Source organism: Rana temporaria, chromosome 4 (assembly GCF_905171775.1).
Source record: "Rana temporaria chromosome 4, aRanTem1.1, whole genome shotgun sequence".
NCBI classification, from domain to species: domain Eukaryota; kingdom Metazoa; phylum Chordata; class Amphibia; order Anura; family Ranidae; genus Rana; species Rana temporaria.
Genome location: NC_053492.1, coordinates 117,301,044 through 117,326,892, shown reverse-complemented (window position 1 = coordinate 117,326,892; position 25,849 = coordinate 117,301,044). Strand labels below are relative to the sequence as shown.

The 25,849-nt window shown below is 44.6% G+C and overlaps 1 protein-coding gene across 1 annotated transcript in view; it reads right to left on the bottom strand.

The window, feature by feature from the left end:
• The window catches only part of BOK (BCL2 family apoptosis regulator BOK), a 57,817-nt gene that overhangs the window by 12,435 nt on the left and 19,533 nt on the right, over positions 1–25,849 (bottom strand). The window contains exons 2-3 of the mRNA XM_040348884.1: positions 20,000–20,343; positions 5,929–6,057 (exon numbers count right to left, since the gene is read on the bottom strand). Of these exons, the coding sequence (XP_040204818.1) occupies positions 5,929–6,057; positions 20,000–20,225 (355 nt within the window). The 5' untranslated portion in view covers positions 20,226–20,343. The remainder of the gene's footprint in view (positions 1–5,928; positions 6,058–19,999; positions 20,344–25,849) is intronic.

Below are 25,849 nucleotides of genomic sequence, written 5' to 3'. Positions count from 1 at the left end.
GTACGCCGGAGTATCTGCTGATACTCCGTCGTACTTTCAAATTTGCCACGTCGTATCTATATTTGGAATTCTCAAACAAAGATACGACGGCATTTGGCTAAGATCCGACAGGTGTACGGCTTCGTACGCCTTTGTATCTTAGGATGCAATACTTCGGCGCCCGCTGGGTGGAGTTTGCGTAATTTTCCGCGTCGGGTATGCTAATTAGCTGTTTACGGCAATCCACGAAGGTACGCGCGTTCGTCGCGTTCTCTTACGTCGTCGCTAGTCGGCTTTTCCTGTCGTAAAGTTGCGATTGCTATTTAGGTGGTGTAAAATTAGACAGCCTATGTTAACCACTTGCCCACCAGGTAAATTCTGGCACTTCTCTCCTTCATGTGAAAATCACAATTTTTTTGCTAGAAAATTAATCAGAACCCCCAAACATTATATATTTTTTTTTAGCAGACATCCTAGGGAATAAAATGGCAGTCATTGCAATACTTTTTGTCACACCGTATTTGCGCAGCGGTCTTACAAGCGCACTTTTTTTGGATAAAAATCACTTTTTTGAATTAAAAAATAAGACAACAATACATTTTGCCCAATTTTTTTATATATTGTGAAAGATAATGTTACGCCGAGTAAAATGATACCCAACATGTCACGCTTAAAAATTGCGCCCGCTCGTGTCATGGCGTCAAACTTTTACCCTTAAAAATCTCGATAGGCGACGTTTAAAAAATTCTACAGGTTGCATTTTTTGAGTTGCAGAGTAGGTCTAGGGCTAGAATTATTGCTCTCACTCTAACGATCGCGGCGATACCTCACTTGTGTGGTTTGAATACCGTTTTCATATGCGGGCGCTACTCGCGTATGCGTTTGCTTCTGCGCGCGAGCTCGTCGGGACGGGGCGCTTTAAAAGATTTTTTTTTGGTTTTCTTATTTATTTTTATTTAGTTTTATAATTTTTTACACTGAAAAAAAAAAAAAAAAAAATTGATCACTTTTATTCCTATTACAAGGAATGTAAACATCCCTTGTAATAGAAAAAAGCATGACAGGTCCTCTTAAATATGAGATCTGGGGTCAAAAAGACCTCAGATCTCATAATTAGACTTAAATGCAAAAAAAAAAATAAAAAATAAAAAATTTCATTTTTTCAAATGACAAAAAAAAAAATGTTTCTTTAAGAGGCTGGGCGGGACTGACGTTTTGACGTCACTTCCGCCCAGCAGAGCTAGGAGGACGGGTGAAGGAGATTTCTCCTTCAGTCCCGTCCCCGCTCAGCTGCCGGACACATCGGATCCCCTCTGCCGCTACCGACGGCTCCGGTAAGCGGCGGAGGGCGCGGGAGAGCGGCGGGAGGGGGGGGGCCCCTCTCCCGCCACCGATAACGGCGATCTCGCGGCGAATCCGCCGCGGAGACCGCCGTTATCGTGTACACCACCGCCCCCTGAAAAGATGAATATCTCGGTTGTGGCAGCAGCTGCTGCCGTTATCGAGATATTCAACTTTAAAAAGGAGGACGTCTTTTTGACATGGGGCGGTGGTCAAGAGGTTAAAGTATGGCCGTCGTTCCCGCGTCGAATTTCAATTTTTTTTTTTTTTGCGTAAGTCGTCCGGGAATACAAAAGGACGTAACGCACATCATTTCGCGCAAAGCACGGTGGAAAATTTCAAAACGGAGCATGCACAGTACGTTTGGCGCGGGAACGCCCCATTTGAATTAGGCGGGCTTGCGCCGGACGGCTTTACGCTACACCGCCGCAAGTTTACAGGCAAGTGCTTTGTGAATCAAGCACTTACGCTGAAAACTTGCGGCGGTGTAACGTAAATGGGATACGTTACGCCGCCGGATTTCTACATGAATCTGGCCCTATGTTTTTTTTTTAAATGTCTCTTTTTCTGACTAGTAAACTGCTACATGTTCAAGCTTTTCTGTTGGTGACTATTTTGTAAAGCCCGAGTCACATATGCAGATAGATATTGTGCTAACAACCTCCATTTTTACAGCCTTCATTCTCCTAGTATAGCAGTTGTGCATGGTGTCGTAATATGACCATGCAGTGCATAAGACACCAGTGTTAGAAAAGAAAGGGATCACCGCTCCAGGTGGGTGTATGGAAATAGAACTCTTGGAAGTAGCAGGTGCAGGCAAAGCATGTAGCAATTTGGAAAAGGGAAGTTCTGGAAAGCCGCACTCCAATAAAAACGCCTTTATTGTGCAAACTGACGCGTTTCACATTTTCAACAGTGCTTAGTCAACGCCTTTATTGTGAAAACTGAAACGTTTCACACTCTCAACAGTGCTTAGTCAACGCCTTTATTGTGAAAACTGAAACGTTTCACACTCTCAACAGTGCTTAGTCATAGCTACGACTAAGCACTGATGAGAGTGTGAAACGCGTCAGTTTTTTATCCTGTACCCTGCTGTGGCTTGTACTTTTGTCATTTTGCACAACAAATGCGTTTTTACTGGAGTGTGGCTGTCCAGGACTTCCCTTTTCCAAAACACCAGTGTTATGCCACATACACACCATCACTTTATGTTATGAAAAAAAACGACATTTTCTGTGAAGTAAAAAACTACGTTTTTGAAACTTCAATTTTCAAAGACGAAGTTGTCTACACACCATCGTTTTCTCACAATGTTCTAGCAAAGCAAGGTTACGTTTACCATGTTTTTCCATTGAAGCTTGCTTCATAACTAGCTTCTGGGCATGCGCGGGTGTAAAAACGTAGTTTTAAACTACGTTTTTTGCTACACACGGTCAATTTCTGTGAAGTAAAAAACGACGTTTTGAAAAGCGACACATAAAATTGAAGCATGCTTCAATTTTTTTTTGTCGTTTTTCAGAAGACATAAAACAACGTTTTCCCCCACACACGGTCATTTAAAGTGACGTTTTTAAAAACGTCGTTTTTTTTCCATCACATAATGGTGTGTACGCGGCATAACACTGTCATAGTCCCTCTACTCCTCTGCAATACAAGTCTGTGTGTGAACACTTTGGAAGGTGTGTGGCTTTTACTCAGCTATGTCAGCACAGACAGCATTTTAAGGTGTTTTAAGGTATTTTCCAAAAAAAAATCAACCAGTTACAAATTATACCACATTGAGGAGGGGGGGGGGGGGGGGCAGAACTTAAAATAGATAAGAAAGTGTGAGACTTCTACTGGGCTTTAAGCCTTGTAGTAATAAACTCTACCACACCATGCATACTGTGAACTGGAGGTGACCTAATAAGACAAAGCATTGACAACACAAGCAGCTGAAAAAATCAAAAAGGGTGAAGTTTGAATTGAGTCTAAAAGAGAACAAGCACTGGAGTATATTTTATGGCTTTGCACCCAAGTTGGTCTTGCCAACATTCCTCTGCTTCATTGAGCAGTCCATGTTTATAAGAATGTAAACATAAACTATAGTCAAGGCCTGGAAGATTCCTAGACTCTGCTTTACCACATCTCAAAACAGAGTCACTTAGGCTATGACACGTGAAAAAAATCAAGGCCACACTACAAGATAGGATTCCAAAGTACAACAAAATATGGCAGCCCTGGACAGATAAATACCTCTTGCCTGGCCTTGCCTCTTCTATTCTTAGACCATGAAACAGATTTTTTTAAATGAATGGGCCCCCAGGAGCTTTATGCCATAACGTGCTAGTATGCACTGCATGTTAGCACATTATGGCAGACTTACCTGTCAAACAATGCCCTCCAGCGATGTGCTGTAAGTGCTCTCGCTGGTCACGGGTGCCTCCATCTTCCTTCTGTGTCTGCTCTATTTGGCCACTTAAGTGACCAGGCCACAATGACGTCAAATCATCATGATACAAAGTGGTGCCCTAAATGTATTCTGAACTGGGCATGCGTAGCATTTTCGGCAGAAGAGACTAAAGGGGTATATTCCCCTTTCTGATCCAACACTTGCTGTCTTTAACCACAGAACCCCATGGTGGTTCGTCCACTGCTCTAAACCCCCCTGGGATTTCCACTCACGCCTACCTCTACCCAGTGCCGGGACAAGGTAATCTAGAGCCCAGACGAACATGCTAAATTGAGCCCCCCCTCAGTTGTATAATTATGTGTCAACAAAGATCACCCCCCCCCCCCCACAAAAAAATTGAGCCCTAATCTGTATACTCCCCCCATAGAATATATTCCCCCTTCCTCCCAGTACAAGTCCACCCCCTCCTGCTGAAATTCCCCCTCCTGGCACAAAAGTTTTTGCCCCCCTTCTTCCCAGCTCAAATCCTCTCTCTCCCTATATGCCCAGATGCACAAATCCACCCCCCAAAAAAACTTTCCCTCCTAGCACATATTCTCTACCCCTCAAATTTCCCCTCTAAGCACATATCCTCTCCCTCTACTGAAAATCTCCCTCCTAGCACAAATACCCCCCAATCTTCCCTACTAGCATAACCCCCCCCCAAATACATTTTTGATCTCAGCACAAATCTCCCCCTTACCAACCATGTTACCACAAACCCCTCAAATCCCCCCTCTCAACACAAATTCCCCAAATCCCTACTTTACTTCTAGCACACCTCCCTAAATTTCCCCTCCTAGAACAATTCTTACCCCCCCCCCTCCCCAGTTCGTCCTCCCAACACAAATTTCCTCCCCTCAATCCCCTCTTGGTGCCCCCCCACCTCACATGATACCACAGTGCCCAGGGCAGCTGTTCCTCCTGCCCACCCCTTATCCCGGCCCTGCCTCTACCCACACCATGCCCATCCCTTACCCCCCTATTCTCAGGTACACCTCTTTTAGTTTGATTCACAGGTACAAACACTTGTGTCCTCATATCATGCTTTTTCTAAGAAGTGACAGTATGCGGCCGTTTGTACACAAACATTGTGGAACAACAGAGCACAAGCTCTTGCATTCAGCACCTGTTACACCCCAGATTGGGAAGGAAAGGTTTGTAGCAGCGCTTAACAGAGTGGATGTTCTTAACAATATGAGAAATTATACTGTGGACCTTTTGCTAAATTTGTAATTACCTTTCTGTACCTTCAATACTGCGGGGCAGATCCTCAAAGAAATTACGCCGGCGTATCTGTTGATATGCCGCGTAATTTCAAATTTTGCGCGCCGTATCTTTGTTTTGGTATCCACCAAACAAGATACGACGGCATCTGTGTTAGATCCGACAGGCGTACACCTTAGTACACTGTCGGATCTAAGATGCAATTTTCCTGGTGGCCGCTGGGTGGCGTTCACGTCGTAATCTGCGGCGAGTATGCAAATTAGCTATTTCCGACGATCCACGAACGTACGAGCGGCCGTGGCATTCTTTTACGTCGTTTCCGTTCGGCTTTTTCCGGCGTATAGTTAAAGCTGCTATCTGGTGGCGTACTCAATGTTAAGTATGGCCGTCGTTCCCGCGTATAATTTTGAAAAATTTTCTTCGTTTGCGTAAGTCGCCCGTGAATGGGGCTGGACGCCATTTACGTTCACGTCATTTGGAGCAATGCACCCTGGGAGTTTTGACGGACGGGGCATGCGCAGTTCGTTTGGTGCGGGGACGCGCTTCATTTAAATGAAACACGCCCCCCTACTCGCCGCATTTGAATTCCGCGCCCTTACGCCGCGAGAGATACACTACGCCGCCGTAACTTACGGCGCAAATTCTTTCTGGATTCAAACCAAAGCCAGGTAAGTTACGGCGGCGTAGCGTATCTCAGATACGCTGCGCCGGTGCAGATCTTTGTGAATCTGCCCCTGCATATGTAAAATTGTAAACCTGCCCATGGTTCTCCATAAAAAAAAAACTGAACCAGAAAATTGTGCTTTAATAGCATGTAGTGAGTTTTTTAATCCTTTTTTTTTTTTATATATATATACATAACAAGTGCGATTCAGTGATTTTTATTTGTATGCTGCTCACCTATAGAACATCTGCCTGTACTGTGTGTAATTACGTTATTCTTTTTATACCTGCTGTGAATATCTCTGAGGCAACCGCCAGCAAAGCATCAGACAGAACGGTCTCTGAAGACAGGGAGATGTTCAGCTGTCGGGCAATGTTCCTGTATACAGCTGGTCTCATGTACTCCAACTCATCCCCTGCAATGCAGCAACATCAGGAAAACCAATGTTAACACATTTCACAGGAAAGCAAATCAGCTTCATTTAGGAAAAAACAAAAACATACTACAACGATGCTTTGTTCAAGTCAAGTTGTGTGTAATATATCATAGGGGATTATCACACTGCAGATACAATGGGGTCTCAATACGTCATCACTTTGTACATAACGTAGAAATGTTAATAGAAACATTTAACCAACCTGAAAAACGACCCAAGGATGAGATGAGGAAGTAATTATAAAGATTTTAGAAATTACTTTGGAGGACGACCAAGCTCAACTCTACTTATAAGGTGTGGTATCCTTTTTCCTAAAGGGTCATTAGATTATAAGCACATTGATAAATACTTTCATGTCCTCACCTCATCCTTATACACACGACCGTTTTTCATGACGTGAAAAATGCAATTTTTTTAAATGGTCATTAAAAATGATCGGGGCAGATCCACAAAGAAAGTACGCCGGCGTATCTATTGATACGCCGGCGTGATTTCAAATTTCCCGCGTCGTATCTTTGTTTTGAATCCTCAAAACAAGATACGACGGCATCTGGGTTAGATCCGACAGGCGTACGTCTTCGTACGCCTTCGGATCTTAGATGCAATTCTTTGGCGTCCGCTGGGTGGCGTTCACGTCGTATTCCGCGTCGAGTATGCAAATTAGCTATTTCCGACGATCCACGAACGTACGAGCGGCTGTCGCATTCTTTTACGTTGTTTCCGTTCGGCTTTTTTCGGCGTATAGTTAAGTATGACCGTCGTTCCCGCGTAGAATTTTAAAAATGTTATTTCGTTTGCGTAAGTCGTCCGTGAATGGGGCTGGACGCCATTTACGTTCACGTCAAACCAATGACGCCCTTGCGACGTCATTTAGCGCAATGCATGGCGGAAAATTTAGGGACGGCGCATGCGCAGTTCGTTCGGCGCGGGGACGCGGTTCATTTAAATGAAACACGCCCCCTACTCGCCGCATTTGAATTCTGCGCCGTTACGCCGCGAGAGATAAACTACGCCGCCGTATCTTACGGCGCAAATTCTTTCTGGATTCGAAACAAAGCCAGGTAAGGTATGGCGGCGTAGCATATCTCAGATACGTTGCGCCCATGCAATTGTACGTGAATCTGCCCCATCGTGTGTAGGCTCCAGAGCATTTTTCTCGACGTGAAAAATGGCCATTAAAAATGTAGAACATGCTCTAATTTGTCTGTGAAAAGCGGTCGTGTGTAGGCTTTAACGACCGGAAAAAAACGTGCATGCTCAGAAGCAACTTATGAGACGGGAGCACTCATTCTGGTAAAACTAGCGTTTGTAATGGAGATAGCACATTCGTCACGCTGTAACAGACTGAAAAGCACAAAAACTGAAAAGCGCGAATCGTCTCTCACCAAACTTTTACTAACACGAAATTAGCAAAAACAGCCCAAAGGGTGGCGCTATCTGAATGCAACTTCCCCTTTATAGTGCCGTCGTATGTGTTGTACGTCACTGCGCTTTGCTCGAGCATTTTTTTTTGACGATCGTGTGTATGCAAGGCCGGCTTGACAAGAATCACGTCGAGAAAAACGTTGTTTTTTCTAGGACATTAAAAATGGTCGTGTGCACGTGGCTTTAGGCTGAATCAATGTTTCTGTTTAAATCTCTACATTTTGTACAAAGTGATGTAGCACTGAGCTTCCCTCTAACTGCAATATGATAACCATCTCTGAGCTGAGTTTTGAAGACGTCAAGCTCATCTCTATTAATAAGCTTTAATGGTAAACTATTATTTGCATTTGCTACAGCTATTAGATATGATCCTATCATCTAATCAGCATAAATCTTACAAATGGTGTTGAAGGTTAAAGACAGTGTAATAAGAAAAGAGCACTGTGAATAGTACAGAAAAAAACATAACAACCGCTGAGAATTATTTTTTCTCCAATCAAACCCTAGTGAACTAAAATCTGTCTGGTAGCTACGGGGTAGGAGATAGGCAGGGCTTTTTCTCAGGGGGAACTTGGGGGAACACAGTTCCACCACCTCTGGCTCAGACCCTTTGGTGCCTGCTCATCACAATCACTTGTAAACACAGAAGTCTGGTTTCTGTGTTTACAAGTGACAGCTCTGCACTCTGTGTGTAACCCCCCCCCCTGAACTCTGCATTCTGTATGTAATGCAATCCTGGTATTTATTGCCCCTTTAAGACCCTTCTACTGTTTGTGAAATCTGAACGGGGTCGTGGTTGAGTTCCTGCACCTATTTTCTGAGAAAAAAAGCTCTGGAGATAGGAAATCCAATGTTCAGGGTGGTTGCTGGAAGAGGAGTCAAGGAGAATAAACCTCCTAGAGGGGATATCAGTTTTGGTAATAGTTGTCAAAGTTCAAAGGCATTTCCCCTCACTTTGGGAAGATTTCCCCTCATTTCCCCTTTTTGTCTCTAAGAAAAGAATAAGGACAAATTTACCAGGGGGTCAGCGAGAGAAATAAAAACCCAAAAGAAGTCCTGTTTCAGTCATCAAAAAGTTAAAGGGGTGTTCCAGCCTTTTTTTAAGTTTATTAAAAGTCAGCAGCTACAAAAAGTGTAGCTGCTGGCTTTTAATAAACAGACACTTACCTGCTCCACGGTTCCAGTGACGTGCCGGCCCTCCTGGCTGCGACCTGTTGTTCCTCCCTGGGGACTTGCCCGGAAATGCTCTCTCCTGCTGTCCTCTCCTTGCTCCCATGCCACCGGTCCAGGACACCTCCATGTGTTGTGAGAAGGGTCCCCTTCGCACCCGAGTCCCAGGCCCAAGGTCACCCCACCCCAGACTGGGGAGCTCTCTTGAAGGCCACGCCAGCCTAGCACTCCATCTCCAGCTTCCACTGGAACAACTCCCCCCAGCTGGGCTGACCATGGATATTTAAGGAGACCTGCCCCCTGCCAATCCAAGTTGGGGATTGGTCAGGGCTCCTCAAAACACTTCAAGCAGCTCCACCTCCCCTCTCCTCCTCCCTTTCCAGGATATTCTAGAAGGCTCTGGAAAGACGTGAGAGGTCTTGGTGACGCTGCCTGTGAGTCACCAGCTCTGCTCTAAATCATTCCCACCCAGATCAAAAAACACCCAAGCTTTACTGCCAATTTACCTACTCTCACAAAAAAAACATAGTACTATACTTCTAGTACACCAGAGGGTGCTACATATGTTTTAGCAGTTTTTTTGTTGTTTTTTTTAAGTGGGGGGTGCAGGTTCGGCCCCCTCCTCCTTCCCCTGCAGCTTTCTGGGACACATCACAGGTCCCAGAAATCTGCAGGACCATTCACAAAGCACATTGCGGCTTGTGCATGCATAGTGGGAAGCAGGCTGTGAAGCTGCAAGCAGTCGCAGCCTGCTTCCCAAAGTAAGCAAGTAAGCATGTCAGTGCCTGGACCTGAAGACGGACAAAAAAGAAGGCTCGGAAAAAATAGGTTATCAGTAAGTATCTCTGTAAGGTGCCACATCCAAATAATTTAGACAGAAAGAAAGTGTATCCATCCCCTGAGGCCACTATTAGTGATCATCTTTATACGACCTTAGACCAGCATATCCAGGACACAACTCTGCTCGACTTTTCTTGTTTTTAATTTTTTATGGATTGTCATGCATAAGTGAGTTTTATTAAATATATACATGACCGATTCCTCCATATACTCCTGAAGAAGGAGACTTGATTTTCCGAAATGTTGGGTGGCAAACCAAGAAATCGTTAAGAAATATAATATTCTGATAACTAGAACAAAGTGGCCTCAGAAGCAGAAAATTAACATTACATTTGACTTTCCCCACTTTATACAAAACATGGAAAAATGTTTTTGATAGGTAAACTTGAATATGTTCCTATTATTAACTAAGGCCCAGATTGATAGATGAGATACGACGGCGTATCTTCAGATACGCCGTCGTATCTCTGCGGCCGGCCAGTCGTATCTATGCGCCTGATTCTTAGAATCAGTTACGCATAGATATTTGTTAGATCCGACAGGCGTAAGTCTCTTACGCCGTCGGATCGTAACTGCATTTTTACGCTGGCCGCTAGGTGGCGCTTCTGTCGAATTCCGCGTCGAGTATGCAAATTAGGTAGATACGCGAATTCCCGAACGTACGCCCGGCCGACGCAGAAAAGTTACGCCGTTTACGTTAGGCTTTTCCCGGCGTATAGTTACCCCTGCTATATGGTGGCATAAGTGCTGCGTAACAATGTTAAGTATGGCCGTCGTTCCCGCGTCGAAATTTTAAAAAGTTACGCCGTTTGTGTAAGTCGTCCGTGAATGGGGCTGGACGTCATTTACGTTCACGTCGAAACCAATGACGTCCTTGCGGAGTACTTTGGAGCAATGCACACTGGGAAATTCCACGGACGGCACATGCGCCGTTCGGGAAAAACGTCAATCACGTTGGGTCACAGTACATTTACATAAAACACGCCCCCCTGATCCAAATTTGAATTAGGCGGGCTTACGCCGGCCGATTTCCGCTACGCTGCCGCAACTTACGGAGCAAGTGCTTTGAGAATACAGCACTTGCCCGTCTAAGTTGCAGCGGCGTAACGTAAATCGGATATGTTACGCCGCCGCAGAGATACGCCGCTGGACGAGAATCTGGCCCTTAATAGAAAAAAAAATCAGGACCCTGAGGACTCTTCTAAATATAATGCAAGACTCCTTCATAGGTTTGCAGTAGACTTTCATATAAATCCTTTTATCAAATAAGCCTCTCTATTTAGCATGTGACAATCAATTCTAGTGCCTGTGAGTTAATCCAGCAACAGCAGGCCATGTTATGTGAAGGCTTCCTTCCAAACTTGAAGGGGCTCTCTAAAAGTCATTTCTCACATCCTGCACACTTATCACCATCCTGGCAGCTGTTGGCACACAAACCACTTGTCAATCAACTTTATATATTATCTCTGTACAGCAACAGTTCCCATAGCTGTTTGATTGAACATATTTTTTATACTCTGTACAATATTTATTGTGTTATTGAGCAATTATTTGTCTAATACAATAGTTTTTATGAGCAATTGTTTTATACCTTCATGGAATGTATCTCCTCCTTTCAAGAAAAAAAAATAAAAAATCTAAAGACAGGGCAAAAACTCATAAGCACAGTAACTGGTAATATTACTATTTCTGAAGTATACATTGTGCCAATGCATCATATAGCTCTTTCCTTTCCAGCTTTAAAATGGCCATAGTTAGATCAAAATTCACCTGGTTCGACAGGGAGAGGCCAAATTTCAATCTATGTGTGGCCATCCCCAATCTTTAGATCAACTTCTGTCGAATGGGAATGTTAAAAAACTTTTCTTGATGTATTATGACAGCAGAGGAGTTCTGCTATCCAAATTCAATGTGCCAACGGGGAGGATTCCTCCATCTACCTCACTTCTGTGCTGGATGATGGAAAAAAAAGAACCATCCATGGCAGGGGTGCCCAACCTTTTGAAGAGTGAGGGCCACTTAAGCAACTTGGTGACCAGTCAAGGGCCACAATGAGCGGACGGATGACAGGTCACGGCTACTCTATAGGCCCTCTAATCCGCCCAAATAGAAGGGGACAAATGTTTTTCGGATTGGAGGTAGGCTGGTGTAAACGGACATGTGTCGCTCTGTAGAGGTGAATTGAGGGTCCCATTTGGTCGGGCTGATCATGTGAAAAGGGCCTAAGACTGCTTTTAGACTGTTGTGCTGCGGGTTACCCACACCGCGAGTGCTGCTGTGTCTTTCCTGCGGGTTAGCTGAACTTTGCCTTAGACTCCACCTGTGGCAAAAGCTGGCGTTGTAGAGGAAGCATTGGCTTATGGGGCTCTGCTCTGCAGCCGTTTTCTTCCTCTACCATCAGCTTCATTCACAACACTAATGCTGTGGTATGGCGGGTCGGCAACCTGCGATCTTTGCTTGCTAACCTGCCATTCCAGAGCAGGAGGTCGCGGGCCACATCAGAGGGCTCCGCGGGCCACATGTGGCTCCCGGGCCACTGGTTGGCCACCCCTGATCTATGGCTAACTTTACTATCCCTGGGTCACCCCTTTCATTCATTGATTTTCCTAAATCATGGAGGCACAACATCACATGCACATGCAGCCTGGTTTGAAATGCACACTCCTTCAGGCTGACACCCATCCATCAAGATATTTTGATATTTGCATAACTATCATAACTTGCATCAGGGTCCAGGACTCTTGTAAGGAGTTTTGAGATAGGGTGCTGTGATGCTTTTTGGAAGCTGTACAAAGCACCTTGCTGGACCATCTAACCAGCCATATTTGCATAGCAATGTATCGGCAATGACATGGGTCTAAAATAAGGAATTTTATTAAAATGTAAAGGTCTTATTTAAAACAGGAACTAGGAAGAGAAAATATTAACAGATTAAACTTCAGCTTTAATATTTTTCACTGACCATAACAGCCAATCCAATAACCTGTAGACCAGGGGTGGGCAATTCATTTTTCAAAGGGGGCACATGAAAAACTGGGACTGTTGTGGAGGGACAATTAATTTTGGACCTGGGAAGCTCTGTAAGTAAGTAAACACATAGAAAACAAACACCTGGCGTTAGGAAAATTAGGTACAACTGCTCATAAAATAGGTCTCTTCCACATAGGCGGTTGAGGGTTGGTAAAAATGGGCACGTTTTACCACCCACTGGCCACCCAAAAAAAACAGTTAAATACAGCCAGATGAGGCTGTTCACATGCCACAGCCACAGTATTTTTAACATGGGCTGCAGAATTTGACAAGTGGCACCACTTGTCAGACTCATCCAATGAGTTCAATAGAGCTGTGCTGGAAACCTGTACAATGCACATGATTACAGCACAATAGTATGGCATTAGAGGGTTAAATCAGGTGGTAAGAATGTAGATGGGGGCAGATGATTGGTACTCCAAGATGGAGGAAAGGCACACAGATACTACAGAAAATTGCATGAAGCACGGCCCACTAGAGGACTTCCTATAGTTACCTGCTCATGTGCACAGTCGTGACATAGTGAACATTCCAACCCATTTGACCCTCTGGGTTCAGACATCCTGGTATGCTGTAGAGTAATAAATCAGACACTTTGCGTATTTAGTTCCTAAGAATATTTTAGTGAAACCAATAAAAAATAAGGTTACAAAAGGGAAGGGGATGTAATGGATCTGCTGAGTTTTGGCAACAGCGCCAACTCAGCAAAATAATTCCTCCAAAAAGACACAAGTCAATTTTAATAAAGACAATACTGTGAAAACACTTACTTGAGAAATAGGGTTACCCCCCTTAAGGATGTTACAGCTAACTGCCTGTACTGGCACTCTGAAATAGATGGAACCTGGCCAGCCTATACTGCTATCATAAGGAGGGAGAGCATCTTCAAGAATGATAATATAAGGAGGGGCCCTTTTATCAATAATGGCAATAAAGTCCACATTGCAGATATGATGTTCTTCACCGGTATGTGGGAGCTCGTTAATGGTAATCCGATTAGGTGTGATAGTAAACAGTGGATTTCTTGTAGTGTGGAAGTATAGAGTTGTCTTATGCACAATATTTAATAGGTTAAGTAAAGTATTCCTGGCATGAAGGTGATGTGCAAGGTGTCCCTTTGTAACTGTGACAAAGGATGAATAAAGGTTGGGCGACCAGACCGCTCTGATGTCTTCCAGACAGGAACTTGTGTAGCGACACTCATGCAGTGGATCCGCTGTCTCGATCTCCCGATGTAAAGCTTGACCCACACCGAAAGGCAGGGGACTTGAGTGGTGCTGGAAGGATGTCCGAAAGCAAACGACAGAGCTAGGCTCCTCAGGTTACAGGTTGGAGGGTGGAACTCTGCGTGGTAGGCCGCAACCTCCCCTCCTGTGTTTCACAAAGAGGTCCGTCTTGCGCCAGGCCCGGAAGCAAGACAGCATCGCACAGACTTTCCGCTTCTTTTGTAGCTACTCCCAGCAATCTTCCTAACAGGAGCAAAGATCCCTGGGATATGTAGTCCGAACACATAATTAGGTATAGCAATTATCTGGCAGGAGAATTACTCATCCCACAGTCCTTTATGCTGGGCACACAAATATGATGTCACCTGATACACTGAGCACTAGAGGGACAGGTGAGACTTTGAAAGACCCAGGATACAGTGATTTACAATTGTAGTCCATTTTGCTACATGCACAATTATTATTTGGTTCAGTGGAAATAACAATTGACACTTGGAGAACAGTGGGAAGGTGCTAGCTTCACAATCCCAAAGTAATGCAATGTTGGAATCTCATTATTGCAGGTAACACAGGTGCAAGAGCTCTCAGCAATGTTAGGGGCACATTGGAGTAATTCCAGTACTAAAAGTTGCTACAGAACAAGGCTTATGCTACCGGAGAAGCATATGAGTAGTGGGGTGGCTGATAGGCAGGGCAGCGGTATAGGCAACATTTAGAAAACCAATGACCGGATCTGTGTTTCAGCTGTAGACACCCAGGAATGGTTCAGGCCGCAGGAATATCTCTATTATGTCCCTCTTTATCAGAAACCTTTCCCTATTTCCCTATGTCCCTATTCAGTGTGGATCCTGTCCTTACACTATACACTTTGCAAATGGGAGCCAACTGAAGTGGGGCAGTGCTATTTATTAGCATTGCCCTCACGAAAGATGGCTGCTAAGGTCATACAGTGTTGCAGCATCCAATCGAACTGCTGCTCCCCTGGTGACACCTACAGAGGCTTCAGAGGAACAAAGTTCCTCTCATCCTACTTTCTCTCTGTACAGCCAGCAACACAGCACCACCTACAAAGGGGAGGGTAAATTTCACCAGCCTACAAGGAAAGATATAACACCTCCTTACTGCAAATGTCCTCTAAGGCCCCTTTCACATTAGCGGACTGTTCGTCCGTTTATTACAAGTCCGTTTACGGACTTGTAATGCATCCCTATGGGATCGCGTCCGTTAGCGGATGGAGCATCCGCTAACGTCCGCAACCATCCGCGTCCGTCAGGATCCGTTTTTTCGGACGGAAGAAAACCCTATTTTTCTTCCGTCCGGCAGAACGGATCGGATGAAGACGGACAGACGGTCCGTCTTCATCCGATTCCCCATAGGGGAGAGCGGAGGAGAGACAGGGCGGTCTCTGCACTGTGTGCAGGGACCGCCCTGTCCGCCGACAGCTCAGCGGGGATCCCCGCTGAGCCGACGGACACACACGGAGCGGACACAAAAACGGTCCGCTCCATGTGAAAGAGGCCTGAAAAGCACTGTGACTGGAAGAGGAGAGCCTGAGGTCGATACAGCTGGGATTTCTGCAGATCCTGACCTGGAGTAAAGAAGAGGTGCATGGCTCCTGGGGTTTGCAGCAGTCAGATGCTAACACAGGAAGAACTTGGCCAGGAAGAAGAGTGGCCTAGAGCGTCAGGACATCTCATAGGCAACTCTCTCCCACCAGAACTGAGCCTCCCGATGTAATAATTAGCTCCCCAGGCTCCCTCCTTAGGCAGGCCATGCACTGTTTGAATCCCGTCCAGTTCAGCAGGAACTGGTCGAGATTTGAACAGTGTATGGGCAGGCTGAATGTACCAAGTTAATTGATCAATCAACTTGGGTACAACCAGTATGCTGTGTTTTACCTGTGATTATCGCTAACGGCTATAGCCCGTCGGGAGAAGACAATGGCCCAGCAGGAGGGATTCCCCCATCAACACTGTGTGTTGATGGGGGAATCCAGCAAATTTCTTTCTAGCTATTTGCTCAGTGTATGGCCAGCCTTGCAGTTCCTGCAGCTCTTTACACAGACATTTATCAGCATGCCTCTCTGGGAATGTCAGCTTCCTTGGTGAGGAAGCTAACAGGCTCAGAGATGCACATTAACAGTGGAAGCATCAAGGGCTGGATAGGGACAGCCAAAGGCCCAGATGTGACCCAGGGGCCACAATTTGCCAAGATCGGCTGTAGACTCATAGCAGGACAATAGAGGTAACAAAGTATAGATTTACATACAACCACAGTTTTCAGAGTATAATTGGGACATTAAAATTGTTCTTCTCACCCCCGTTACTAAACCCGATGGGGAAAAAATGTGGCATTCATTGAATGGTATCAATTGCTTAAATAGTATTAAATATAATACCATTTATAATTTTCAGTTCATGTAAGCTGACTTTTAGGAGACTGGAAAGTTAGAATTGTTTTAAAAGGCTGTTTTTTTTTTATTATTATTGTAAAATGAACAAGGTTTGTTACATGTATAAGTAAAACACAATTATGTGGTCACTTGTGGAAACAGGAAAATGTGCCTAGAATACAAACAGCAATGCAAATACATGTAATATTCCCTTGTGCCTGGGCTTTCCCAAGACAGTTTGGACATATGCCACAGGAAACCTCTATAAAAGTAGGCATTCAAATGATAAAGAATTAGTGGAAATATATTCTACATCTGTTCTATTACCAGAATGAACTGTTGGTCTTTCTCAGAATACTTCCTATCACATGGGTGTCCTGATTTTTTGCATGCACTTTCTTTAAATTACGCTTGTCATGCAACACTGACTAATCTGCTTTTAAAGAATTTTTCCATCAACATAGGGAAAGTTGGAAATCACACGCTATTCCAAGCCAGTATGCTGTTTTAGGGCTGCATCAGAGTAGTTCCAGCCACAATTCCTAACCCTTGGAGAGAAAATAAAACTGAAGATTTTATCCACTCAGTTTATAAAAATATAAAACCCTTTAAAGTGTTGTTAAGGTAAAAACCTTACCTTAGTGCAGTCCTCCTTCACTTACCTCACCCTTCCATTTTGCTTTTAAATGTCTTTTTTTCTTCTGAGAAATCCTCACTTCCTGTTCTTCTGTCTGTAACTACACACCATAATGCAAGGCTTTCTCCCTGGTGTGGAGAAAGCCTCTTGAGGGGGTGAGCAGGCAAGTCAGGACGATCTCACCTTTGCAGATAGAGAAAGGAGCTGTGTGTTAGTGGGCGTCCTGACACTCCTGCTCGCCCCCTCAAGAGGCTTTCTCCACATCAGGAAGAAAGCCTTGCATTACTGTGTGGAGTTACAGACAGAAGAACAGGAAGTGAGCATTTCTCAGAAGAAAAAAGGACATTTAAAAGCAAAATCGAAGGATGAGGTAAGTGAAGGAGGACTGCACTAAAGTAAAGGAAGCTATTTAGGGAAACAATTTTTTACCTTTACAACCCCTTTAAGGTGGCCCATGTACCTTCTGCTGTGTTTACTTTTTCTTTACAGTGCATAGGTGTCCTCAGAACCACGTAGGTGCTCAATTAGCATCCTAAATGCCTGTACTTTGGCTGGCCATAGTAGCCTTAATTGATATTCATAAATTTTTATATCTGCTGTCAACCCGATAAGTACCCATGATAAGGTGGGAATTCCTAGGTAATGCATGGACCATGACCACAAACGAAGTGGCCACAAAGCCTTACATGAGTCTGAAGTAACCCAACAATTTATCAATATAATCCAAAACCACCCCAAAGTGGGGACTACCAAAAATTTAACTCTAAGGCACCGTACACACGAAAAGGAACTCAACGGGCAAACCACATAGTTTTGCTCGTCGAGTTCCTTGTGAAGCCGCCGAGGATCTCGACGAGCCAAGTTTCCTCATTGACTAACGAGGAAATAGAGAACATGTTCTCTATTTGGCCCGACGAGATCCTCGTCGGCTTCCTTGGCCAAAAGTGTACACACCACCGGGTTTCTCGGCAGAATACGGCTCCGATCGAGTTTCTGGCTGATTTCTGCCGAGAAACTCGGTCGTGTGTACGGGGCCTCAAGCAATCTCAATGATTGGACCACCAAAATATAAATGTGTACCGCTCTCCCTGTATTTAATGAATTTTCAAGTTAGGCATGTACACAAAATTAAACTTTAATAATAAAATACATGTTAAAAGAATATGTACATGCATTAACTGATACAACAATTGATTCCATAGGGGTACTATAAAGATGACTAGAGATTGGTGCTTTTTTAGCATGTATCCATAGGCATATGCATGGTGTGTGATGGAAGTACCTGGGCACACCTTAATCACCCTGTGCGGCACGGATTCCCCCTGCTGAACGCCCTTTTATGGCAGCTGAGGCTACAGAGAAAAGGACTGGGGAATATCTGTCCTCTGTCCCTTTCTCTGCTATTTCTTTTTTTTTAAAACTTTGTTTATTAGTTTTCTTAATTTTCTTTCTCTGCTATTTCACCAAAGACCCCCAATGGGGCTCCTTACAAAATGTAAACAAATAATAATAAAAAATAATATAAAAAAAACACTTAAAACAAAATTGTAAAATTAATAAATAAATCCAATTGTAAAAAATAATAACAAAATAAAATAATAATAAAAAAAACACCATCCACTTTCCTATTGAAACCAATCTCTGCCCTACTGACAAAGTCCACTGCCCTACAGACACTGTCCACTGCTTTACTGACAGACATCATTCACTGTCCTACTGACACCGGCCTCTGCCCTACTGACACTGTCCACTGCTCTATTGCGCATGTGTGTTTGAGCTTTGAGGTGCACACTCTAATGCAATAGGGCTGCACACACCTATGCATGACTTTTTATAATAAAGTATCATACTGTGAGCATGCATAGCTCTCAACTGTCCCTGATTTTAAAGGAAATGTCCCTTATTTGGAACAATGTCCCTCTGTCCAGGCCCATCGCTTCAGGACAGGCAAAACAAACAATTGCTTGGGGCCCCCGAGCTGGTCTGGGGCCCCCAACTTCCCCTTCCCAGGCTGTAGCGTGGCCAAGCTCCTCTTCCTTTTACCTGGAGTCCTGTCAGTCTGACCGAGTACCGCGTGTGGTACAGGAGATTCAGTTTCCTGTCCCCGGCCGGACTGACAGGAAGTGCACACTGAGTGCTCACTTCCTTTCAGTCCGGCCGGGAACAGGAAACTAAATCTCCTGTACCACATGCGGTACCCGGCACTATCTGATAGGGGACTGGGGAAGAGGCAGGGGGAAGAGGAGCTCGGCCACGCTACAGCGGCAGCCTACAGGGAAGAACGGGAGGTAAGAATAGAAAACAAAATTAGTGTAGCGTTAACATAGGCTTTGCATGCGGGGGGGGGGGGGGGCTTGGGGGCCCCCATTTTGCTTGGGGCCCCCAAATTCCTTCAAACGGCCCTGCCTCTGTCCCTCTTTCCTCCTCATTTGTCCCTCATTTTGGTCTGATCTATATAGTTGTATTTGTATATACAATGCACTATTTATCTTTCAAAAAGCGTTTCCCTAGTGCTAAACCTCTCATCCAATTTCTAAATTGCTGCATTTGTACATTTTAAACGCAAATATAAAGGAAAAGAAGTGGTAATAAAGCACTTGTGGGTTTAGCCAAACCTTTTTTCCATATAATTCTCCTTTAAGGGGGTGTGGTAGGGGGTGTGTCCTATGCCTACATACTTTTGCTAATAGGTGTCCCTCATTCCCATCTCAAAAAATTGGGAGGTATGAGCATGCATAGCTTGACTGCTAATTAAATACAGTTTTATATATAAAATACAGACAAGTGTAAGGCCCCGTACACACGTCCGAGAAACTCGACGGGCAAAACACATCGTTTTGCTCGTCGAGTTCCTTGTGAATCCGCCGAGGATCTCGGCGAGCCAAGTTTCCTCATTGACTAACGAGGAAATAGAGAACATGTTCTCTATTTGGCCCGACGAGATCCTCGTCGGTTTCCTCGGCCGAAAGTGTACAGACGACCGAGTTTCTCGGCAGAATACGGCTCCGATCGAGTTTCTGGCTGAATTCTGCCGAGAAACTCGGTCGTGTGTACGGGGCCTGACTCATTTACATTTTGACATCTTTGGTAGTTCAAACATTGAGATGGTTTTACAGTGATATTAAATTATTTCAATTTTTTTTAAATACTGCCTTTATATGGATTTAATGGATTTTTGTGTGCGAGTTCCCTTTTACTGACCTAGCCTCAGGAAGGTGGCTGATACCTCCACCATACGTCCTCCTACTGAAGAAGAGATCCCATGTTCTGGTTTGTTCCAACCAAGACCAGCACGCTGGAGTCGGGCCTGGATAAAGTCTCTGCACAATGCTTTCCCCTGTGCCACCAGCTCCTTATCAGTGGGGGATCTGTCAAACACCTCAAATACTTCTGCAGCAAAAACAGAAGAGCGACGTAGCATCTCCATTGTTACAGTCCTGACCTTCAGACGTGGGCAAGAGTCTCTATAAGTATTTAAAGATACATTTAAGTCCAACGTAGATTGTGGTATACAGCGTCCTGTGAGTCCACGCTTGGGTTGCAGCCTGGAAGAAAGCACATGACATGACTTAAAATAACAGCCATATTTATGCCTTGTATTTTTTTTTCATAAAAGAAGGATTTTATAGTCATCCAGAGATTTTTGTTTCCTCAACTGTAACCAAAATCATCTCTACAAATCTCATAATACAGCTACATCAGCATACTTTCACTGTTCCATTTTATACTTCAGACAAAAGCCAACTAGTGTAACGTGATGCTATGTAAAGTTATTTTTGGACTGTCCATGTTCTGGGAAAAGTTACGTGTTTATTTTAAAACTGTCAACGCTGTTTCAATAGTGTTCCACATTATCTATAGCCCATGGTCAGGACAAACATAATCACAGGCTGTGTGTATTTTATTTGTACCTCAGAGTTTTAGCTGATATGAAGGTTCCTCATTTCTGAGTGCTTGCTGCTAATTACAAAAGTTTGTAATAAAAATATGAGGGTGGGGGGGGGCGGCATGGTGGGGGTCCCTGGTAAATTTGATTACCGATTTATCTCAAGGAAAACTGATGTGACTGTTTTAGACATTGGAACCAAAAACTGGGTAAATCAGCACTAATAACTTGTACATAAGTACAATTACTGCAGTGCAGAACTTTAGTTGTTAGTAGGGTTGTCCCGATACCACTTTATTAAGACCGAGTACAAGTACAGATTACCGATACTTTTTTTTTATCACATGTGACAGTGGCACATGTGTCAATAGTTTTATTTTTTACAATTATTTTTTTAATTTTTTACAATATTTTTTTTATTTTTTACCATAAATTTTATTTATTTTTACAATGCTTTATTTATTTAAGGGGGGGGGGGGGGGGGTGGACAGTGTCGGTGTGTTTTTCTTTAAAATTTTTATTATTTTTTACAATTAATTTTTGTATTACATATTTTTTTTAATCAGCCCTGTTGGGGGACTTTGGTGAGATATCAGGGGTCCTAACAGACCTCTGACATCTCCCCTTTCAGACAGGAAAAGGGACTAGGGACACAGATTCCCCAGTCCCTTTCTTAGCAGCCTCAGCTGCACTGAAAATGAATGGAGAGAAGACAGCGGCTCCTCTTCATTCATAAACTGAAAAATTGTAAACACAGTTTACGATGTTTCAGTTATGTGATTGGACAGAGTCAGTGATCACTGACTCTGTACATTCCGAACAGTAGGGAGCCGGATTTACCAGCTCCTACCTCCGCTCTCCATCCTGACAGATCGAGGGGGCGGAGGAGGAGCATGGAGGGGGACAGCAGCACGGAGGGAGACCGCAGCATTGAGAGGGACACGGAGGGAGACCGCAGCATGGAGGTATACACAGAGGGAGACCGCAGCATGGAGGGGGACATGGAGGGAGACCACAGCACGGAGGGGGACACGGAGGGAGAGGGCAGCATGGAGGGGGAAACGGAGGGAGGGAGACAGCAGCTGAATGGAGGGGGGCTGAAGGAGGATGCAGGGACAGTCACTAAAGCAGCTGAAAGCCACGGGGAGGGGGGGAGAGAAGCGGAGAAATGGCTGTCAGACTTTTAAAGCTATACAGCGGTGATCTGTGCTTAATAACCAGTGGCGGCCCGTCCATAGGGACGCACGGGCGCCGCCCCCCCCCCCCCCCTCTCACAGTCACGCAAAAAAAAAAAAGGGCCCTTTAAGAACTTTTATTCAGCTAAAATGTAATTTTGACATTTTAACCGCAGTTCTGGCAGCCGTCTATAGAGGGCGCTGCAGCGCCACCCCCTCTCGCAAATAACACACATTCGTGCATAAATGCACGAATGTATGTTATTGTTGGTTGCCAGCTGCCTGGTCTATTCATATAACCGGACGTGGGACGCCGGTTACCCGAATAGCGGCAGCTGGTTGGCTGAGGGGAACTGCCTATCAAAGCCAGCAGCTCTCATAGGCTTTTCCAGTACCACCCTCCGGCTCTCGGATGTCTATACTCGGAGCGCAGGCAATCTGCGGTCCTTGCATAAGACAAACGGCCGTTTCAGCCAATCAGGTTCCCGGATTCTGGTTATCAGGAACCTGATTGGCTGAAGCTTCACCACAGCGGCAGAAGACATCGAGGGAGGACATGGAAGCTTCAGGTAAGTGGTTTTTACAGGGAAAGGGGCGACAATGTGCACAGTGGCATCATGGGGCACAGTGGTGACAAAGGGCACAGAGGTGACAATTGGCACAGTGGATTTATGGGGCACAGTGGTGACAATGGGCACAGTGGCATCATGGGGCACAGTGGTGACAATGGGCACAGTGGCATCATGGGGCACAGTGGTGACAATTAAAGGGCACAGTGGTGACAATTGGCACAGTGGCAACAATTGAGGGGCACAGTGGCTGCGTTTGATGGCATGGCACAGTGGTGACAATTGATGGAACAGTGACTGCGTTTAATGGCATGGCACAGTGGTGAAAATTGATGGCACAGTGGCTGCGTTTGATGGCACAGTAGCTGCGTTTGATGGCATGGCACAGTGGTGACAATTGATGGCACAGTTGCTGTGTTGCATGGCACAGTGGTGACAATTGATGGCACAGTGGCTGCGTTTGATGGCATGGCACAGTGGTGACAATTGATGGCACAGTTGCTGTTTGATGGCATGGCACAGTGGTGACAATTGATGGCACAGTGACTGCATTTGATGGCATGGCACAGTGGTGACAATTGATGGCACAGTTGCTGTGTTGCATGGCACAGTGGTGACAATTGATGGCACATTGACTGCATTTGATGGCATGGCACAGTGGTGACAATTGATGGCACAGTTGCTGTGTTGCATGGCACAGTGGTGACAATTGATGGCACAGTGGCTGCGTTTGATGGCATGGCACAGTGGTGACAATTGATGGCACAGTTGCTGTTTGATGGCATGGCACAGTGGTGACAATTGATGGCACAGTGGCTGCGTTTGATGGCATGGCACAGTGGTGACAATTGATGGCACAGTTGCTGTGTTGCATGGCACAGTGGTGACAATTGATGGCACAGTGGCTGCGTTTGATGGCATGGCACAGTGTTGACAATTGATGGCACAGTTGCTGTTTGATGGCATGGCACAGTGGTGACAATTGATGGCACAGTGGCTGCGTTTGATGGCATGGCACAGTGGTGACAATTGATGGCACAGTGACTGCATTTGATGGCATGGCACAGTGGTGACAATTGATGGCACAGCGGCTGCGTTTGATGTCATGGCACAGTGGTGACAATTGATGGCACAGTGACTGCATTTGATGGCATGGCACAGTGGTGACAATTGATGGCACAGTTGCTGTGTTGCATGGCACAGTGGTGACAATTGATGGCACAGTTGCTGTGTTTGATGGCATAGCACAGTGGTGACAATTGATGGCACAGTGGCTGCATTTGGTGGCATGGCACAGTGGCTGCGTTTGATGGCACAGTGGCTGCATGTGATGGGCACAGTGAGGCTGCAATTTTTTTTTTTTCGTTTGCGCCCCCCCAAAAAAATTTGAGCACCAGCCGCCACTGCTTATAACTCCCCCACCACACTGATCAACGCTGACTGTACAAGTATTGGGTGAAGCATCGGGAGCATCTCGGTATCGGGACAACCCTAGTTGTTAGTACTACTACCTTGCAGTGCTAAGGTCCTTGGTTTGAATACCAGCCAAGATACTACATACATAGAGTTTGCATGTTCTCCCTATGCTCTTCGTCTGCTTACTCTGGTTTCCTCCCACACTTCATAAGACATGTTGGTAGTAGGTTATTGGGCTTCTGCCTAAATTGGCCTTACTATGTGTGTGTATGCATGTAAGGAAGGCACCATAGATTGTAAGGTCCTTCAAGACAGAGACTTATGTGAATGTACAACATGTAGCATGCTGCATAAAAAGTGTTGGACCTATATAAATACCTGTAATAAAAACACTTTTATCATTGCTATGAAAGTGCTTTTACCTCTCGCTTCTTTGGCACACATTTATCACTCCCAAAAACTGACACTAATTATGCTACTTACATGTAGTTCCAAACTGAAATCCAAAAATAGCTCCGAAGCTTATCCAATCCCTTAAACCTTGGCCTAACCTTTAAATCTTACCCTTTATCTCAGTTTAAGTCCCAAGTGTAAAGCCCTGTACACACAATCGGTTTGTCTGATGAAAACCGACCGATGGACCGTTTTTATCGGACAAACCGATCGTGTGTGGATCGGTTTGTTTTTCATCAGTGAAAAAAAATAGAACATGTTTTAAAATTTTCCTATGGATAAAAAACTGATAGAAAAAAACGATCGTCTGTGTGAAACTCCATCGGAGAAAAATCCATGCATGCTCAGAATCAAGTCGACGCATGCTCGGAAGCATTGAACTTCATTTTTCTCAGCACGTCGTGGTGTTTTACGTTACTGCGTTGAACACGGTCGGATTTTTGACTGATGGTGTGTAGGCAAGACTGATGAAAGTCAGCTTCATCGAATATCCAACGAAAAAATCCATCGGATAAGATTCCATCAGATATCCGATCGTGTGTACAGGGCATTAGTCTAAACTTAAAGCAGCATTTGTGCTATAGTGGTAATAGACACTATTACAGAGATAGCAATGCCAACAATACTATCAAAAAATGTAATGCCACAAAACTAAAACGTAATATACTATGCTATGTATGTTGAGGCACTAGCTTTGAAGTAAAGTGTAAAATAAAAATAACAGTAAAACCATATAAAACCGTGCCGACTTCCTGATGACGCCTATCGGTGAAATGTATTGAGGTCTAACTACTGGCGGAAATTCTGAGTCTCTATCGATGTCATGTCCGGTCCGGGTATAACACACGCTAGGCATGTGCAAAAGGGAAAAATTTGTTTTGTTTCATTTTAATTAGTTATTTAATTAATTTTGTTAAGTTAGATTCGTTACATGTGTTAAATTCGTTTTTGGAATTTGTTCGTTTTCGACCGAATTAGAAAAATCCGGTCGAATTCGAAAATATTTCGACCGGATTCGATAATATTTCGATCGGATTCGAAAACAAATTCTATTCGAATCGAATTCGAAAACAATTTAATTCGAAAACAAATTCGAATGAAGATTGAAAGCAAATTTGAATCAAAATCTAAAAAATATAAATCGATTTCTAAAAAAAGAGTACAATAAAATAGAATATAAAATAATAAAACAATAGAATGAAAATCAAAGAATAGTAAAGAACAGAATGGAATTTAATAGAATGTACCGTATTTATCGGCGTATACCGCGCACTATTTTGCCCTGAAAATCAGGGCAAAATCGTGGGTGCGCGATATACGCCGATACCCGCTTTCCCGCCACGAGTTTTGAATACTGCGCCGGCATATACCGAGCACAGTACACTCGTGTAACTTCGGGCAGTCTCGGCGCCTCTCGCACTGACGTCCTGAGCGTACAGGACGTCAGCGCGACAGTTGCCGAGCCTGCCCGACGTTACACGAGTGTACTGCGCTCGGTATATGCCGGCCCAGTATTCAAAACTCGTGGCGGGAAACGAGCGGGGAGGACGCC